The sequence below is a fragment of the Perca flavescens genome, chromosome 9, assembly GCF_004354835.1.
Source record: "Perca flavescens isolate YP-PL-M2 chromosome 9, PFLA_1.0, whole genome shotgun sequence".
NCBI lineage: Eukaryota > Metazoa > Chordata > Actinopteri > Perciformes > Percidae > Perca > Perca flavescens.
Genome location: NC_041339.1, coordinates 23,232,031 through 23,253,244, shown reverse-complemented (window position 1 = coordinate 23,253,244; position 21,214 = coordinate 23,232,031). Strand labels below are relative to the sequence as shown.

Sequence of the window (21,214 nt, the reverse complement as noted above, 5' to 3'; positions counted from 1 at the left end):
AAAAACTGAACTTCTTTTTATCCTACAATGTGATTTTATTTCATGAACCAATAGTTTTGAATGTTATTTCAATGGCAAATGTAAGATTCAATGGCCATTCAATTCTTTCTTGTTATGCTTATAGATGATACTTGGACAATGGTTAATTTACGTCTTTCATTAGGTTGCTTGAGGTAAAACTTTGCTTTTGTTCCATCAAGTCTTCATGAAAGGGTACAGTTCAAAGAAGTAGTGGGTGTATTTGTTTGCATTAAAGGACAAAATACAGCCATTAAAGAACTCTTTCTGCTCTGAGTTTTACTGGCTTTCATGAGAAATTTACCTAATACACACTTTTCTATTCTATTGTATTTCAAACGTACTGATACAATTAGACTGACATTGTGAAGGAAACAAAGTCATTAATTCATTAACTGAATTAAAGTCATTAATTCAGTTTTTATAGCCAACATGGACCCTTAACAAAAAACAGAAACAAAACATCAGGCAGTCAGAGATACATTTTGCATATCTCTGTAAAAGACAATAAGCAACAGACTTAACATCAGCTTGATACTACTCCATGTGATTGCTACTGTGAATGTATGTATATGTGACACTACTGTATATGTATATCACTGCATGCTTGCTCATCAACATCTCATGTCACTGGCACCTGTTTGTTGTTTGCATGTACCTCTAATCCAACATATCAGGTAGTGTAGAATGCCTGTGGGTTTATCTCCGACTGAGCGCACAGAAACTCTAGACTGTTTTCATGTCCCTAAACAGCCATAGAGATGCCACGGGCCATCTGTGAGCTCAGAAAATACCACTTTTGTCACAAGAAGGCCTTGTGTCTGCAGAAAAGTATTTTTCCAACTTCAACTTATTTTTCTCTGTGCAATTATGTGTTTTAGTATCTTTCCAAATCTCACTTTAGAAACGCCTACATGTACTTTCCATTCAATATGTGGAGCATAGTACTGCCAGGGTTGCAACAATACATATTCACTCAGGATACCGTGGAGCATGGATGTTAACGAGAAATAGGAGGCAATAGAAAGCATACAATCCTTCCTTCCACCAAAGACATTTTATTATATTTTTATATTTTATTGTTATGAAGTTGAATTATTTTTGTTAGGGCAGTGATTGTCTACAATCTCTTCATTTCTAAAAACGCATTAATCTGCGCGTGTTAATGCTTATGAACTCACTGTCTGTTGGACTGCGAGCAGAAACCGCTTTGTAAGAGTGAATGAATGCTGTATTGTGTGTGTGTTTCAGAAGAAATGCTAGTGGGTGTCTAAGTGTGTGTCCATGTGTGCCTGTGCCCACGTCCGATCGATATTGCCGCTGCACTGAGATTGATTGGTTCCCACGGTGACTGCATTAAAAGACTCAGGAGGCTGACCTTTGACCCTGAGAACACTGCTTTTGATTGGCCATGCTCTCCCCATCTTCACATCTTCTCATCCTTCTACACATCCTGACATTCTTCTTCTTGTCCCAGGCTTGTGGTAAAAAGGGAAAACAAACATAAAAACCCAGCCAATCATTGGACATGCCCTCTCTTCTCCTTGCCCCCCTATCCGTGCTTACATCCCATACAGCATCCTTTCATCCCGAGCCCAATCGAGACGAGAGGAAACAAGACGTCGGCCTAATAAGGTCTTCCTGCTCTGCCAGGGCTGCGCCTCAACACACTAGTGAGATAAGGCCCTTACAGATGCAGGAAATGCAGTAACTGGTATCAAACCAGTGTAGCGATGTGTGTGCTTAACAAATATATAAATATATAATAAAAAAATAAATAAAATAACAAAGATGCAGAAGATAAAACAGCTGTTTCAGGTTCAAATAACGGATCATGGCACGTAAGTTTACGTTGTTAAGTTCCTAAGCACATGTACATGTGTCTGTGAAAATCCACAAAAAGCGGCACTACAAAACAAGGTGTCTCTGTGGGTCTGTGTGTTGCAGCGGGAAGAACATCTTGTTTTCTCAAGGCCGCTGACAATGGCAACACACTCTCTTCTCTGTCTGATATTAGCGCAGGGATCTAAGGGTGAACCAAGCCCGCCCAAACCCTTTCCTATTCCGTTTATACTTGATGCATAAGCATATGAAACACAGAAAAATCAATGAGGCAAGAGAACGGACCAGCGAGACCAGACATGAATGTCAATTGATATATTTTCATGCATGCAGTGTTCATTGTTATCTGGTCTGTTTACTAGATATGTACAAATTCAAACTTTCCAGGTCACGTCTGCCAGCTTTTTATTTTAATCATATAAGTAAGAGGTGAGAAGGTGCATCTCCATCTAGGTGGTACAGTGTCTACAGAAAAGTGAGTTGGGCTCAACTCATGGGTGAGACAAAACATGAAAGGTATCTCCAGAGAAAAAAAAAGAGGTTATGAGAAAGAAATGTATGTTGCCTCATTTGTGAAGAAAGTTAATCCATAAGTGCATGGCTTAGAGGAAAGGAGTTTTTTTCTTTTTCTTTTTGAGAGCTATTGTTTTCAGAATACCTCAGAAGTGGACTATCTACCCCCCACCACATACACAAACACTCTCATACACACGTGAAATCTCAAGGCTTAGAGCTAAGAAGCTATCAACTAATTATCAAAAACACAGAGAGGCCCTAATCAATTATTCACATGAACATTAGACGGCTAAAACACATGCAGTTCAGGGAATGGCATCTCCCAAAAGTAACCCTTCCTCCTCCTGTACACACACACACACACACACACACACACACACACACACACACATGCAATCATGTCAAGACCTAGATACCTACACGGAGACACGCATTGAAATGCTCGACAGTGATATCCATATCTGCATACTCGCACACACTTACACGTGCAGCCTTCCCGCCACACCACTCTTCTCTTTGCAGACAGAACAAATGCATGCCGTACAAATGCAAGTGAGTTGTGTGAGTAGACTGTCGACAGTGTATGAGGTTCCTGGCTGGGAGGTGCTGATCATAGAACTCCTATTGATCCATCAACATCCCTCCCCCTACAGATTCCCCAAGCACACACAAACGCACATACAAACGCACACAAAAACAAGCACACACACACACACACACACACACACACACACACACACACACACACACATACACACAGAGCTTAATCTACCAGGCGATTCCTGGGCATTAAGCCCCAGCCATTGAATTTTCATGCCGTGCAATCATTATTTGAGTTAATGCTGCAATTTATGACTTGGTGTTTGTGGTGTTGTGTGAAAGGTAGGTGGAGGGGATGCAATATAAGGAGGTGAGTGTGTAAGTATGCAGATTTCTGTGTGTATGTGTGTGTTGGTTAAAAGTGGGGGTTTGCATTCACTTTCTTATATGGTTATGAGTCAGATGTGAGTGAGAGGATTTATGTGCATGCATGTACTGTACATGTGTGTGTGTGTGTGTGTGTGTGTGTGTGTGTGTGTGTGTGTGTGTGTGTGTGTGTGTGTGTGTGTGTGTGTGTTTGTGTGCGTCTGTGTGTGTGTGTGTTTGTACAATTGGCTGTGGTTGTGTCTGTGTGACAATGACAGAGGGAAATGACTCCATAATCCTTGTCTGGCTGCCTGACCTTTAGGAGGAAGCAAAGACAAAAAAGAGAGGAGACAAAGAAGAGTCTGAATGCTTCCACCTTTTCTATTATTTAGAACAGTCGAGACAGTCCTTCTTAACTCTCACACACACACACACACACACACACACACACACACACACACACACACACATATACCCACAGACAGACATATATGCAATATACCTTAACGCAGCTTAGACGACCAAAGCTTATTTAAAATGCAGAGACTGACGCAGTGATGCTTTCTGTCTGAGAGGGCGGGAGACACAGATTCCCATTAGCGTTTGACGCGTTGGAATGGCTGTCCTTTTTTTCAGATGGGGGAGTTGTGAGGGGGTTTAGGTGGTGGGCTTTTAGAGCAGACAGCTGTGAATCCACATCCAAATGTGGCACAGCTCCAGAGATCACTGGGATCACAGCCTTTGATGCACAAATTAAATATCCGAATTAGCTAATTGAGCATTTCCGGAGCTCCTGTGATATGTAAACAGTTGAAGTACAAGGAAGACGAGGCATCAAAACCACAACGCCGCAGAACAGATGGAGCCCTGCTTCTCCCTGAAGTGCATCTCAGGCCTCGTCTGACAGAAACTGCCATGAATGCATCTGTATTAAGAGAAAGACGTCTCTAAAGCACTGCTGCGGCAGTATGAGGCATAGTGGTGGTGCTGCTGATGGGAAGTGCAGTGCAACATGTGGTGTATAAAGTATTGGCCTGAGGGAAGGTGAGACTGCGGCTTTCCACCTGAAAACCTTGTCTTTTTTGGTTTTTGTTCAGCATCTCTGGTTCATTTCTAGAAGTTTAACGGTGTTGTCAACACCCTTCTCAGCAAGTACCCTGTCAGCATATTTGGTTTATTGCTCGTCATTGTTTCAGCTTGCTTGAAAAGCCTCTTTTCATCCCCCTCTGAGTGGGCGCAATCCTAAAAGAACGCAGGACTGTAATGCCTATTATTAGTGCCGTGCCTTTATTTCACATGTATGGAATCATTTATCCGTGGCTCGTGCCAGGTTTGCAGGTATGGCGCTTTGGGAGAAACAGAGAAAGAGATTGACAGATTGAGAGGTGAAGAAAAGGGAATGGTGTGAGAGTAATAAAAAGTCCTGGTGCAGTGTGAAAGAAATAAGGAGAGCAACAGCAAAATTAAAACCAGCAAAGACAGGACTGCTTAAAGTAGGGATAGGGAACAGGTGTCTTTGTCCTACTTTGCCAGCGGGGCTGAAGCCATTTTCTCGACTGGGTCGTTGTTTGGCGTGCGGCCCCAATGAAATTTCTCGCTCGCCGTCACACCACCACCACAATGTCTAGTGTTACTCCAAATTCAATCACCCGCCTTCCCAGTTGAATATAAATACCCCTCTACTCTTTAAGTGTAAAACTAGAAGGCAAGCTGTCGACTCTGCTCCTCCACTGTCTTGTCTATTGTCTCCTGTGGACCCCCCCGACCCCCACAAGCTTCCCCACTCCCTGTCCAGAATAGACAAGCCGTAAATAAGCATCAGAAATAGACATTGGGGCACAACTGTTGACAGCCCAGTGACGAAAGCGGCAGACACAGGCACAACCTCTAGGCAGGCTGGATTACACGCAGATAATTGAGGCCACGCAACATTGGAACATAAGAAGCTAGGGACTCTTTGTGGGTTTTTATTTTACTTACTTGAAAAGCCAGTTGAAGCGTTGTGTTTCAGACTGCAGTTTGAAACACAAAATCTTTGCCTGAAGAAGTTTGCTGTTCAGTATCCCTTAAGATACACAAGCTTTGGCCTTAGCTTTAAATGTTTACTATTTAAACATGTATAACTTTATATCTTTAATACAACTATTACCTTATGTGTTTACTGGCGTCATTGTTGATGAAATGAAAAATAAATTTTCTTCTCTTCCTCACTAAACCTCCACTAAACATGTTTACCTAATTTGAATTAGAGGGGCTGCCTTATTGAAATTAACAATGGCATTTTAGTGATATATTATTCAGTTTTCAATGATATTATTCAAACTGAGTCATATGTGGCTTACAAAGTGTATATTATTCTAGCAAAAAGTATTATACTTTTCCATTAAGTGACTATATAAATAGATGTCACCATCAACTGTTTCTTTGTTTCTTATTTCAAAGAGAAAACCTTTGATTGGATGCCCTTTTTGCAGCTATTTGTGCTTTGATGCTTGTCATTTAAAAAGACGAAATGCAGGCAGGCGTAAAATAGGAAGATAAATTAGCTGACAGGTTTGCATAGTATTGTGTGGTGAGTTTAGCTTAGAGGTTGAGGGTCGGCGTAAGGCTGCAGCAGCCACACCTCGGCCCCTCTGACCTCCAGGAAACCCTATAGCCGGGAGCTATTTAGAAGCAAAATGCCGGCACTTCTGTCTGTATATTTACCACTTGGCTGACAACATATCGGCACCCTCAGCCACTGAGCCTGCCCGTAGATAACAATACTTTTACGAGAATCACCTTTGCTGCTACAAACTGTGAGCACCACGTTTTTGGCTTGCAGAGTTTCTGATGGGAGGTACTTTGGAAAGGTTCCTGCATAAACTGTAGATTTAACACGGCCCATAACTATAAGCACAGCAGAGAGGAGGAGAGGGGAGGGAGAAAGTTGCTTTGTACTTTGGTGGAGTGTGTAAAGTGGTTGCACAGTGTTGAGTTGATTTGTTAGCAGCCTGGCCAACTAAATCAAGTCCCCATATCCACTTTGTTTACCCATTTTCTTTGTCTCTCATTCCCACTTCCTCTCAGCCTTTTTTAATCTCTCTCTCTCTCTCTCTCTCTCTCCCTGCTGATTTGACTGACTATTGCCGACTTGTGAAACAACAACCATGATAGTTCGGGGCCACCAAGGCTAACAGCACAGCCTAGTCACCTGCGTCACCGTCTTAACAAGCAGCATGACCTGCCAATAAAAAAGGCTTTTACCCTGATCGTCCTCAAACGAGACTTAAACACAACCTGCTCTTTCTCCTGCCAAATGCCCAAAGTGCTCGCAAATGCGAATCAGGCCGTGTTAACTTGCTTGAAAATAAAAACTACAGGAGAGGTGGAGGCAATTTTTGCTTTTCATTCCTACTACGGTGGTTTTGAAGTAGAGATGGTGAAATGCAGAGATAGATGGAAGTTACAGTAAAAAAACACATCTCTTCTACAGGTTTAACGTTATGGTGCAGACACTTGATCCATTCAACAATATCTTTCCACAGTTCAAATTTTTGTCAGTTGTACTCTCCTACCTGTTCTCACATATTTAATGAGAATTTCAGTTAAATGTTGAAACAGTGAACAAATTCAGGAGTGAGGATGAAGTCCGAGGAACAGAAAACGTTGTTAAGGACAGTTAAGTCTATCATTGCCCGGAGCTCTGTAAACTTGTACTTCATGACAGCCTTTCATCCCTCATCAAAGCAACAAGTAGATGAGCAGACTTTGCGCATGCTAAAACCTCCCAACCCCCGTCGACTCCTTATAGCTGCTGCTCCTCTGGGACGGGCGACTTTAAATCTTTTCTTTTAACAAGTTTCCTGTTCTTCCTTCCGGCCTACTGCAGTCCCCTGAGGTTGTGCCTACGGGACAATTCCAGTATTTGGAAAGGCTATATCTTAAAGCTCAGTCTACAACCATCAGGGGACGTAAGGAGGACATTGGAAAATGCAGTCAAACAGCCAAAGCATTGCAGATGCTATTGGAAATTGCAGACTTTGGCTGTGCCAGGAAAGAATACAAAGTAAAAAAAAATAAAAAATTACAACTAACAGCTTCACACTAAACACGTCTGCAATTGCTATCTCATCATGTTGCACACAGTCGAATAAGGACTTTTTCAAATACCAGTGTCCTTCTGAGACACATACAGTATGCATACCTGTGGGACCCGTGGGACCTGTGGGAGCAGTGCCCCATGCGTTCAGTGACTTGCTAAGGGACACTTCAACAGGAGGAACACATTCAGGAGGTCCAACCTGTAGCCTTCCAGGCAAAGAACAGCCTCTGTTATGTCTGATGTATGCTCTCTTTTTGACTGGCCGCACACTCTGTCAGATCCCAAAATCGACTTTTTCCATTTCGTATTGGTAGTATTGAAAAATAAAAATCGGTTCTACAGTATTTATGAAAAAGTTATGTCTTGCGCAGTGGTCAATAATTTATGAATGAAAAGAGGCCTTTGTGAAACCCACCACACTCTCCCTCCCTGGTACCCCCCTCCCCAAACTTCTGCTCGTTCCCAGTGCTACTGATCAAACAGATATTGTTACCACTAAAATAGCAACTTAAAAAAACACACAGGCGGCCATAAGACATGCCTGCAGCCTGGGATATAGACTGACAGCAGAGGGGAGGGGGTGAGGAAGGCTCGAGGAAAGAAAGAAAGATAGAAAGAAAGAAAGAAAGAAAGAAAGAAAGAAAGAAAGAAAGAAAGAAAGAAAGAAAGAAAGAAATGCTAAATTTAGTGAAAATTCACCAACTGAAAAATTGTACAAGAAGAATGGGAGTGTGTAATGTAGGGGGGACAATGCTCTATGTGTATTTGTACATGTGTGTGTTGGTGTGGTGGGGGGGCGTGTCATCTATCACTGGACAAATGCTGGGCTGTGGGGGGTGTTGGTGGAAGCAGGGGTGACGTTTTGGGGGAGGTTGTCGGCCAGAATGGTGCTGCTCCTCAAATGAAATAATATATCTTTGAAAGCCTACGCCCTGCACCAGGCTCCGGGCCCATATATCAAGCCCAAGAGCGTCTGGTGGATCCGCTCCAGGCCCATTAACCTTCCACCTGTTCCCCCCTTACACCCCCACCACACCACCCCAACCTACCAGTCCTCTTTTCACCCCCCACACCCTCCCCTTTTGTCCTTCACCATGCCCCCTCTCCTCCTCCTCCTCCTCCTCCTCCTCCTCTTGCCCTTGGTCATTGCCACTAGCAGCCCCTTGTTCATCTTCCCATTTACGCCCCCTCACACTTTCTTCTCTTCCTCGTTTCCCTCTTTCTGTCCTTCTATGGTTGTCCTTCATTATCTCCTTCTCATATTTTCTTTATCATTCTCTTTCTCTGTCCTTTTCTATCTCTCTTTATCTCTCATGGTCAACACTTTTTTTCTCCCTCCCTCTTCGCTGAGATTTCTCTCTCTGTCTCAAACTCCATCTCTGACTCTGTCTTCTCTTTCTCTCATGGTCCCTTTCTCACTCTAAATCATTCACTCTGTTTCTCTTTCTCTCTCTGTCACTCAGTTCCAATCTTCTGACACAGTATTTGCTCTTCTCTCTCTTTACTCCTTCTGTAACTCATTTAAACTCCCTGTCTCCTTTCCTTCATCCCTTTTTCTCTCCCCATCCTTCTCTACACCTTCTTTCTTCCAAACTAAGGCAAAGTAAGCATGCCATGGTGTGTGTATGTGTGTGTGTTTGTGTGTGTGTGTGTGTGTGTGTGTGTGTGTGTGTGTGTGTGTGTGTGTGTGTGTGTGTGTGTGTGTGTGTGTGTAGCCTATGTGCTGGGGGGTGCAGCACAGACTGCCAAATAATTCAAATGCAATGGACCAGGGACACGGTAACAAATCTCTGCCAACTGCGTGCGGCCGCCAACCCCATCACGTTTGCAGTTTGTCAGGATTGGGGTGTCGGGAGGGGAGGTTGTTGCAGGGGGGATCGTTGATCTCTATGACAAGACAGACATTGTCTGAGGCTCTGAATCTATGTGTGTGTGTGTGTGTGTGTGTTTAGATATACCACTTCCCAGGATTCACAGATCACACCTTAAACAGCTTATTAATTTCCACTCAGTTACGAGGTGTAAAGAAAAAACAAAAAAGGTGCAATCAGCGGTCAAAGCAGGACAGGAGCATCCCTCCGATATCTCCAACACACACACACACACACACACACACACACACACACAAGGTTGCACCTTGAAAATTAAACTGCTCCTGGATAGGTCATGGAAAAAAGGTGTGTGTGGCTGTGTGTCTGTGTGTGTGTGGATGACTGTGTATAAACTAAGACCCTCCAGTCTCAACTGGGCGGGTGGTGTAAGTATTATTTCACCAAAGTAAATTCATGTAATATTTATGGATGTAGATAGAGGGGGGGTGAGGATGGGGTAAAATTATGCAGCAGGGCAGAGTGGGGTGCATCAGAGGACCTTACATTATTCACTCAGGTAAATCTATAAGTGGAGAATATTCAGTGTGAGTTGTGAACATCAGCCCCCTTCTTTCCCCCCCAGGGATCTGTCATACTGCGTGATTGACTGACATGCAGCCGCTTAGAGAAGTCGGATAAACTGGCGGAGAGGAGTCAGTGTTGTTAATAATTCTCCTGCTTAAAATGCAAATTTTTTTTTTTCCAGGTTGTTGCAGATTTCTGTGAATGTTGTGAGTTTTTAAGACCTTTTCAAATTTGAGTTGAAAAATAATTAATGACCAGTACTTGTCTGAATATATCTGACTGCCACAGATGGTGCACAGAACAGACATTTCTTTTAAACTCTTGATATTTTGAATATTCTTATTTGAATGTATTTGTCTGTGGCTCATGATGTTTTGATTGTTGTGCTGAAAAGTAACACAATAAACAAAATGTATTAAAATGTAAAAAAGATTTTCTTTATTTGAAAAAATTTAATATATATATACTGTACATTTTTGATGGAAGATTGATTCTATATTTTATTCAATTAAGAAATCAACAGTGTAGTTTTGCTGACAGTTTAAACTATATTTAAAAAAATATTACCTTTAAGCCAATGCGCCAAGACACTGTAGACCTACCAAATGATTATGATTAAGGTTTTGCATGTCTGCCTTCAAAAAGTCAACAGCTGAATAAAAATAAAACTAGTGATGACACACATCAAAGGTCTGATGCGAATCATAGATGTTGCAATTACAGGTCTCAGCATCTTAAACGTGGAGGCCACCGAGATACCCTGAGCTCTACCAAATTAAGGATTGTTGTGAGCACAATTTGTGAAATGTTGTATCCATGTAAACATGTGCATGTGTGGTCATAAAAGTCAGTATTTTCTATTGCGATAAAATATTATTTAGCCTTTGATCTAGTTTAGTGTAAACACCAGTGAAATAATACCTGTCTTGTTCCATGTTTTACATGCATTACCTCATCCCTTTCCTGCCCTTTTGCCCTTCCTGTTGACTTTGCTTTTACCTTCGGTCTTTTTGTATCTTTTTCTCCTCTCCTCTCCTCCATCACATCACCTTTTATATTTTCTCCCTTACCTCTTCTTCTTTGTTATTCCCTTTCCTTTCCTTCCCTCTCCACAATCCTCCTCTACTCATCCCCTTTCTCATCTCCCCTCTTTGTTTCACCTCTGTTCGCCTGTCCTTTCCTCTCCCCGGCCATCTGTTTATCCAATATGGCTGTCCCATCTCAGCTGGGAGCTTTCCCAGGGAACAAGACTTCTAATACAGTTCCTCCTCAACTTAATGACCCTCGGTTCTGCTTTTGCCATTCCCGCTACATGCAGAGAGACAAAACAGGAAAAAAAACGAAAGAGACAGAGAAGCACAAAAACCTGTCTGGATCCCCCAAAAAAGCTGTCCCTGGATGACTAAAATAAACAGTGAAGCCACATTTCAAAACGTCACGGCCATTTTCCTCCCTGCTCCACTTTTATCAGATGGCCAGACTAAATATATGTATAATGTTACACAACATTTGACTCAAGACAGAATCTAAACAACAGGTCATCTCTTGTTACTGTGAAGTAAAAAATTAGGAACGAGAAGGAGGGTGAAGCTTTACCTTCACAACTGCTTTGACCCTTTTTGAAATGTGATAGATGTCTCAAACTGTTTAGATTTGTTGAGGCTCAATAGTTTGTGAAGCTATACTTTGACTTTGATTTATTTAACTATTCTATTTTAGTGTCCCTGCCCCAGAGAATTAACTTGCAAACACTGTTCCTGTTTTGAGTTGTAATTATTTCCAGACTGTTTAACATTTTTGTTGCATCTGTGATGCACCTGCAATTTGCTTTCTTTAGAGTTTTGTCAGTTGGTTTATACAGCTTACAACTCAACACAATGTTGTCAGGCCTGATTTGTTTACAGTAGGTGACACACACACACTGTTAACAGGTATTTGGCAGTCCTCCCAACACCTTTTAACAACACTTATTTCTGTGAATAAGTGAGGATGCACATACCACAGTGGATACTCTTTGACACATAACCACCAGCGTTAGTGTCAGCCCCTCAGAATGGAGGAACAAAGGTTTCTATCTAAGTGCACCACTTTGCACTGACTGCAGTTTTACATAAGACATGTTCTTTTTGGGAAAAGGTTGGGGGCTGTAAATGTAAAGATGCATCAAGAAACAAAAACTAACTGACTGATGTCTGATGGAATCCATCAAGATCATAAACATGTTCTGTAGCAAATAGCTACCTGAAGTGATAGTACATGTGACAAAAGTGTAAGGTTAAAGCGGTACTGAAAGAAAGAAAGAATGCTTTTTGATAAAATACCTCCTGGAAATTATGGGTCATTGAATAATAATGATACAGATGACAGTGTAGCATATCTGAAGGTGTATTTTCTCTTTACTGTAACATGGCTTGGCACGGCATTGGATTACCTAAAAGTCTTTTCTGGCATGGTCATTTCCGTTATTTCATCAACCTCTCTTTGTTGTGTGTTGACAAGGAACACAAAAGTGCTCGCTGTCCCAACACCAGACACGCATCCTTTTTATTAAAGGGTGTAGAGAGGAAGGTGGGGGGGAGGAGGGGTGGGTGGTGTGGTGAAAAGGGAGTGGAGTTAGGAAGGTAAGATATAAACATATGAATCATCAATAGTCCCGATTGCCCTGCTAAATTCTCCCTCTCATTGTGTTGTGGTGGGAGTCAGGCCAGCCATCCCAACGCTAGAACAATGGAGGAGAGGGTAGCAGTGGACCAGCTACAGTATGAGTCATCCTCACATACGCACATACATACACACACACACACACACATTGTAAATACACATGTGAACATCTCATATACAGCACAAACAGGAACATTAGAAGAGGTGTATTTAAGAAGACTGTGTTTACAGTTTTTACGAAGAAAGCATGGCATCCTTTTTTTATTCTAAAGATTAAAGTGACTTGAACAATTTGTTATCCTTTTAAAAGTTGGAAAATGTACCTAGCTGTGTTTCTGACAAGGGCAGTTTAATTTCTTGCTTAATGCAGAATTGTTTTGTGTATTGTGTATTCTGTTTTCAGTCAGATGTTTTTACTAAGCTGTATTTTTTCTATTTCTGCTTCAGTCAAATAAATCGTATGTTTCCCAGAATGCCTTATGACAAGTGAGCCCTTACAATTTAGTTTTCTTCTCATTTTGTAAATCGAGAAAACTCTCTAAACACAGCATCCATTTGGCTGCATACAATCTGCTTTACTGAAGCTAATAACAACAGAAAAACTGCTATCTGGGACATTTAATAACTTCTAACAGCACAATTCATGCAAGAGATCTAGACCAACCATTATCAGCAGCTGCCTTTTAAAGCATTTTGAGTGAATTTGTCCTTTAACACAAGAGTTGCCTAGTTGCCGGTTGGCACCAGAGTGGGTGGGTTCATGGCAGGACAGGAGAGGATGGGGAGGGGAGGGGAGGGAGGTGTGGCAGAGTACCAGCCCTGTGCTAGCAAATGTCACTGAGGGACAAACGCATGTGTTTCCCGTCTTAGAACACACTCAAATACTCTTATATACTCATTCACTCATATTCTGGATTAAGCACAGATAATGTACTTTCATATGCAGTATACAAACTCTGAAACATGTCCAAATACCCTAATAACTGATAAATATGTATCTGTACACGATCAATTAAGATGAAGTTGAACCCATACATACACTATTCCTATAAAACATTTCCTTCAACACATACTCATCAAATCAGAACAGAACAGAAACAACCATCTGCAAAATGTAAATTATTCAAAAATGAGGTTTAGAATTATCCCAAAGACATCGGCATATTTTTAAATAAAAGCAAACACTTTTGCGTTCTTTTTTTGGGGAAATACATACCAGTAAAAAGTGGCCCAGACTCATTAAACAACAATCTAATCTTTCAAAAAAATCAATCCATACATTAACAACAACTGACCTAAATCTGCATCTGTAACCGCAGTAATATGTTGGAAAACACATACTAAAACTCATATTAAGTGCTAAATAGATTTGAATAAATGAATAGGCTTATGTGCAAGTGCAAACATTGACAGACACAAACTTTGATTCATCGATGTACACACACACACACACACACACACACACACACACACACACACACACACACACACACACACACACACCTGTCTTCAGCTTGCTCAAAATTTTAATAAAATAACCACAAGTGATCTCAACCCTGCCAAAACCTTCCATCATCACGCCACTTGGTCTCTGATTTCAAAACCATTGCACCAGACCTGACCTTTAATTGTTGATGTGTTAAACCAATCAAAAGGGTTGGTTGGCGGTATATGCCCGCCCCAACTTCTCGGATCCAAGGTGTTAGAAATAAACGTCCCTCACGTCATGCCTCATTCCCAGAAAGAGGGGGGGAAAGAGAGCAAATGGGGAGAGCTCTTTAGAAGGTACTCCTAATGGCTAAATATTTATGAGTCCCGTGACTGAGGCCAACTTATGGAAACTAAATCTTTAAACACTTTTTTTGGCAGACGCCTCACACACACCCTCCCAGCTTGGCTCTATTACCAGGGAAATTCTTTTGTTCTTACGGAGCTAATAATAGTGAGAGGGGCTGTGCGTTATGTTAGAGCGGTGTCTGTGTCTTCATGTGGGTATGTGTGAGTGTGTGTATGTGTGTGTGTGTCTGTGTGTGTGTTAGATGAAAGTGTATTTATAGCTTCCTACAGCGCCACACTACTCCTGTGACAAACTTTTAATTCTACACTGCTTCCTATCTCTCTGGCCCCAGGCTCGACCTCACATCTAATAGTCAGATCTATATTACATTTTTTTTCAATTGCTAAATGACAGTCGTCACAACTGAAGCCACATGTGCAAAACTATAACTACAGTCTGCATTGCCAACGGTCACCTGAACTAAACGGCTCACATCACCTGCAAAACTCATTCCAAGCAGCACAACTCTTAACACACATCTCAAAACCGGCTCAGTGCAGCCAAACGCTATGAACAGTCCTCACTGAGATAACACACACTGTCACTCAGAACACACTGAGAGTAAAAACACTAGCGTCAAACACCAATACAGAAAATACATACTTTTAATCTTTACAGTTTGAATAATTTAAGTGACTTCACACTAATCAATAGTTTATTTTAAAAAAAAAGGTTGAAATTCTTTCACATGAACATTTTTATTTTATAACATACCAGTTTTTTTATGTAACCAAGAAGGAATGAAAATCAACAGTTTGCAGATGTATCATTTTATTTTGTCTAGTAATTTATGTAATGACTGGAAAAAAAGTTTAAAACTAAAGGTACCTAATAACAAAGAACATTGGATGTCCTGGCTTGCTATGCACCTGCATCATCTATACAAATTAATGTTGTGTTTCCATTTCTTCCACCTCCAATACTTTCTGAAAAACAGTAAGTCTACAGTTTTACTATAGTAAAGGAAGTGTTTTTCATGTTTTTTTATAGCTGTGTATGTATCCTCAGACATTTACCTGGATATATTGGTATCTTTGCTCTTTTACCTGTTTACTGTTTATCTTGAACAGTACAGTGTATAATTGATTCATCCTTACTGTATTCAGTGTTTCTTTATTTCCAAAATAAGTCTTTCCCTATATACTGCAGTACAGAAATACTTTTTTATATTTATATTTATATATGCATATACATGTATATACAGTATGTGTTCACTAACAAGTCTTTCATCTGAAATTGCAATCAGCAGTGTTTGATAGGCACCAGACTGAAATCTATTCTGTTTAGAATGTACATTTGAACAAAGTTCTGTAAATCCACAGTGTTGTGCAGGTTGTGGTTAAAGTCATAGGATAAGTGTGTAGAGTTTTGAAAACTGTGTTCAAGCAATGAAAAACGAAGCAGAGTTTGGTTCACATGTAGCTCCAGTTGGGCCCACTGTTGTTAAGCAATCGAAAAAAACATGTAACATCAAATGTCGAAGGTGAGGTGGATTCAAAATCATATGTTTAATTTAAAAAGCCATCAGAAGGTAAGGTAAAACAATGGACACACTATTTGTAGTAGGTAGTTTTATCCCTACAACAATACAGTAAGACAAGAGTATACATGTTTAGCGTCTACGGAAATGAATCCCCTAACAATGTTTGTCATGCTTGAGCAGTACATATACACACACACACACACACACACACACACACACACAAATGTGTTCAATATCAGCTTGGCTACGGTTTGCTTATTCTCCTCATCACTAACACTAAGCCGTGCTCAGCAGTCCTCCCAGTAGTTAGTAATGAGAAACAAGCAAGAAAGGAGGATTGTGGGTTGTGTGGGAAAAACTGTCAGAGACACAGCTAGAACATTATTTTCAATCCCCCTTGTGCTTTAGATGGCTCTTTTAAAACCACTGCAAGGGGGGTTCAGTTCAATTATCTTTGTCACTTAAGTGAAATACGCCTTCACCTCCCCTAAACCAATGAGGCCCGTGCAATAGGAGCAGGAGAGGATTGTTGGGGCATTGAGATCAGATCATTTCCTACCTTTGTAACAGGCATCTAGTTCAATTAGCCTACTATTAAGCTCAAGTAATATGGGTAGCCATTAGGCAAACATAATGACATTTCATTCAGCAGCAAATCAGGGAGTGACAAACACAAGTGGGTGAGATAATTGAATTAGGATGAGGGTGTGAGAAATAGGGCAAACCACACACAATTATTAGCTGTGGCCACACCTCAAAACAAGCCTGTGTATGTGTGTTTATGTGTGTGTGTGTGTGTGTGTGTGTGTGTGTGTGTGTGTGTGTGTGTGTGTGTGTGTGTGTGTGTGTGTGTGTGTGTGTATGTTTGTGTGTACGAGTGAAGTACTGTGCAACCTAGTTGAATGCAAATTCAGATCTCGAAAATGTCAATAGCGGGGACACGGTGCATGCTAAATGTCAACATGTGTTTTTCAAGGACTCTTGTCTGTGTTGTAATTGGCTCTGTTTTAATATTACATTTATTTCATTTGTTATTTTCCCCTTTGAAAATAATATCAAATATTTGGAGGGAATTTTGCAACAGGCCCGGGCCCATGAATATGCAGCTGTGCCTTTGGCGATTCGGTGTGAAACAAATCAGACAAAGGAGTCAGACAACGGAAAGAAAAACAGGTGAGGCACAGACTAATCATACGCCTTTGGTTTCCCTCTGAACATTAACCTTCATTCAAAGCAAATAAAGCTGCGAGCGCACAAACACACACCAGAAACTCTCCCTTGTGCTCTGTGATGAATAAGTGGGAATTAGCTAATTTTTAGAGTGAGGCGTTGGTGGACGGTTACTATTGGTCAGTTGGGATTGACAGTGCTAAACATTCACAGAGGACGCAATGTTTGCCAGGCTAAAATGTTGTTTTAATATTTGTGGTACTGACCATTATGGTTATAGGATGTGCAATGCTTGATAGGGTACTGATGCAATATATATATATATATATATATATATATATATATATATATATATATATATATGCTATGTTATATTTGATATGGTATTACGCAATTGGGCAATGTGCAATACAGACGTTATTTACCACAGGGTGAGTTAACGGGAAATGTGCAATCAAATCAAAAAAAAAATATCAAAATTAAGTGCAATACTCCTGGAGGAGGATGTGTTGTGGGTTCTATTCTGTTCTTCTGTGATTGTGAGGAAAGGTAGGTGGGTATTGTGTGAGGTTTATTTTTCCAACATGGTCCCTGATGTAAGAGAACAGGACATACAACATGCAAACACATACAGTCCTTCTAAGGTTAAAACAATAAAAAATAAAAAACTACACCATCAAAAACCAAATAAAACACCATGAACTACAAAACAATAAATTACCCTGTCCCCAGTCTAGATTTTAGTTTCCCCTAATTTTCTATTTTATTCCATAAGTAGGCCCTAACTGTATATCTTAAACTGAAATTAAAAGGGAAAGGCAATAGACAAATTGTTGCCATTGTGACTCTATCCACTGTGTGATATGGTCAGCTCTCTGAATAAAAAAAATAAAAAATTATAATGGCCAATATCTCTTATCATCACACCGTGTGTGCCCACTTAGATCTGAGGAATATTTCAAGGGGAGATGGGCGGTATCCAGTTCACATAAAACCCTCAGACTAGGACCCTGTTAGCATAAAAAGTGCCTGAAGCTCATAGTCAAAGTTTTTGCAACCCATAGCCAAAATGTGTCACACATGGTAAATGTGGCTGGCTGCTGAATTTTGATCAGGCAATGGGACAGACAGCGGTGGCAGCTACGAGCAGTCTGCCCTCCCCCCCACCCACAGCCCTGTGTACTCCGTATTAGTGTTGAGCTAGTGCATAAAAGAGGAAGATTAAAGGCCTGTTGAAGATAAAGGATTACGCAGATGATGTTCATGAACTGTGTAAAGTACTGTCAATTATGGATGACAACGTGGTGAAAGATTTACCACTGAAACAAAATGCAGCATCATTTATTAAAGGCCTTCAGAGTAACTGCAAATAGAATTAAAGCTGAATTATCAGTATGCTATCGTAACTGAAAGGAATCATGGCCAAAACCAGGAAAATAAGGTTGTAGAAAAATGAACACATTGTCCTCACATTCAAACCAAACCCCCCTCATCACGTGGATCATGCACACTTACCTTGAGTTCACGGAAGAAGATGCTGCTGCGTGCCCACTCCACGATGGAGAAGAGTGTCTGGTCGGCCATCTTGCACATGAGGCCGAAGGTGTTGAGCTTCTCGTGTTTGCCTCTGCTGGCCTGCTCCTGCTGCAGGTAGGCCATGATCTTGGCCTGGACCTGTGGCTCATCTGGCTCACACTTGAGCAGCTCTACGATCAAGTGAGGGAAGCTAGGCGGCGAGCCTGTTTGGTAGGCATCGACATAGGCGTAGCCCATGATGGACTCCGGCGAGCTGGTGTATGGGTCTGGGTACTCTGACTTGATAGTGCGCGTGCCCTGGAAGTGTCCGTAGGCCGCCTGGTAGCCCTGCAGGCTTCCGGCGTGTGGTGGCATTGCCATGCTGACTGGCGAAGTGACAAATGGGCTGCGGTCATAGTCTGTGGGGGGCAGGGCGGTGGCATGATGATGGTGGTGGTGGTGGTGGTGACCGGTGTGGTGGCCAGGGTGGTGGCTCAGTGGAAGGCCCTTGGATGCGGCTGAGTGGATGTTCTGGATGGCTGAGGAGATGGTGAGGTCGGTGGGCACGGCTTGCATGACCTGAGTCATGGTCCTCAATCTTTAGGCCGTTGGCTCGGATCAGCGCCTTCTTTTGCTGCTTGAGGGCCCGGTCACGTTTGTACATCGGGCCAAACTTGTTGCGACCACCACGCATGCGGTCCGCCCGCACAGCTGACAGATGGAAAGAGAGATGAAACAGGAGACAAGAAGGAAGAGGACGATATTAATACTAAGTTAGTGTTTCATCCAGAATGAGAAGTCCACCATGTATAAAATGTATTTTCATAACCTGAAAAAATGTACCTTTACACACTAAACCTCCTATTGTAGCATTTGTCCATGTTTGTATATAGATATAAGAATGGCATTATGGAAGTCAACTCCTCATTTGTAACTTGTATGTAGGGCAAAGGTTTTTCTGTGGTGATTACACTTGACATTTACCTGTTTACTCCTAAGCCCCACAGATAGACAGATAGGGTTGTTACTCATTGACCAGAGACACAAACTTCTATGAACCGCTCTGATCATTTTACAGCTGGTTATCTCTCACTACCACTCAGCAAATGCACACCTCAAAAGCTATACATTGGTATAGACTGAAAGAAAGTTCTCCTTTTAAATATATATGTTTTAAAATGTTATCTGATTATGCAATATCTAAAGCTTCAAAATGTCACTGTCTTTTACGAAAACCCGAAAGCCCGAAAAGGCTGACAATAAGCAAATTGATTTTTTTTTTTCTCTGATGAACCAAACATACCCATGATGCCCCCCCTGCTTCCCCCCTCAGTGCAGGATCCTGTGGTGAGGATCACAACGAGTCTGTGCCGTGGGTATTTCTAATGAACGAGCCGGGCATACAGTGGACTACTACCAGGGCCATGTGTGATCTGGCCGACTGCTGCCATGGGGAAGCTGCTCTGCTGTCTCCCAGTCGGGGGGCGCTGGTGTTAATTATTCATACTTAATTACCTCTTACTCTGACGAGGCTCACTGAGCCCAGCGTGCAACGAGCTAACGGGTGTCTGGGAGACTATGCAACAGAAAAAGACTTACTAATACTAATACCGTAGACTTATTTTCATTGTATTCCATAAAATAAACCCACACATTTAACTGTGTATGCAAATACATGCACATACATTTGCCCTGATACTACAAAGTGAATAGTCAGATAACATGATGAGTAAGCTCATGATGTTGACGGATGAATGAAAGAACAGAAGAAGAAAATTGAAGAGTGGGTGTGGAGGGGGCGGGGTGGGGGTGAGGAGTTTGGGGGTGAGGAGAGGCACACACACATGCAGACGCACACCCACACACACACACACACACACACACACACTCTGAGCTGCCTTGGGAGTGATTTTAATGACCTCCGTCACAAAAGTGTCTGTCACTGATCTGAGCGAGAGGAGCCGAGAGGGGAGAGACACACTCACACACACACGAACACACTCACACCCGCATGCTGACTCCTTCTCGTACATTCTAATAGAAAACACACACACACACACACACACACACACACAAACACACACTAACATGGAAAGCATGGTCCAGATCACACAGAAAGATGGTAGCAGGCCAGACAGCTCAAATGGTATGCAATTTATACACAGTGAAATTACACACACACACACACACACACACAAGACAATTTCCCAACATGCTTGAGGTCAACTCCAGTGCCCACTCAACCAGGCTCAGGGATTATAAAGACCGTTAAAAAATTGATCACACATCAAAAGAAAAAAAGGAGGAATCAGGAGCCGTCAAATGTATCCATTATACATTATTGTAGGGCAACTTTAACTATTAATGATTTCTCCACAACAGCGTAATTAATGAGCTGGGAAACTAATAGTTGGCTCTATTGGGAAAACAAAATTAGCCCCTGACTGCCTTCTTGCCTGTCTCGGACCCAGGGATCCACATCACACCATGCATATTAGGATTGGGGGTTGTAGGTCTCACCACACACACACACACACACACACACACACACACACACACACACACACAGATTCTTTGTCTCTAATTAAAGGTGATTTGCATGCATGTAACACAGATTAATATGGAAGGGGGAGGGGAAGAGGAGAGCAGAACAGTGTACGGGTGTGTGTTGGCGGAGAAGATGAATGTGTGTGTTTGACTGAAGTGGAGAGATGTTAATGGGTTTGATTGTGGCAGCATTGAGATTATGATGACAAAGTTATCATAAGACCATGCAACTTTAGAAG

The 21,214-nt window shown here is 41.7% G+C and overlaps 1 protein-coding gene across 1 annotated transcript in view; it reads right to left on the bottom strand.

The window, feature by feature from the left end:
* nr5a2 (nuclear receptor subfamily 5, group A, member 2) overlaps window positions 1–21,214 on the bottom strand; it is a 72,449-nt gene that overhangs the window by 37,997 nt on the left and 13,238 nt on the right. Inside the window, 2 exon segments of the mRNA XM_028587068.1 lie at window positions 18,429–19,019; window positions 19,021–19,139. Of these exon segments, the coding sequence (XP_028442869.1) occupies window positions 18,429–19,019; window positions 19,021–19,139 (710 nt within the window).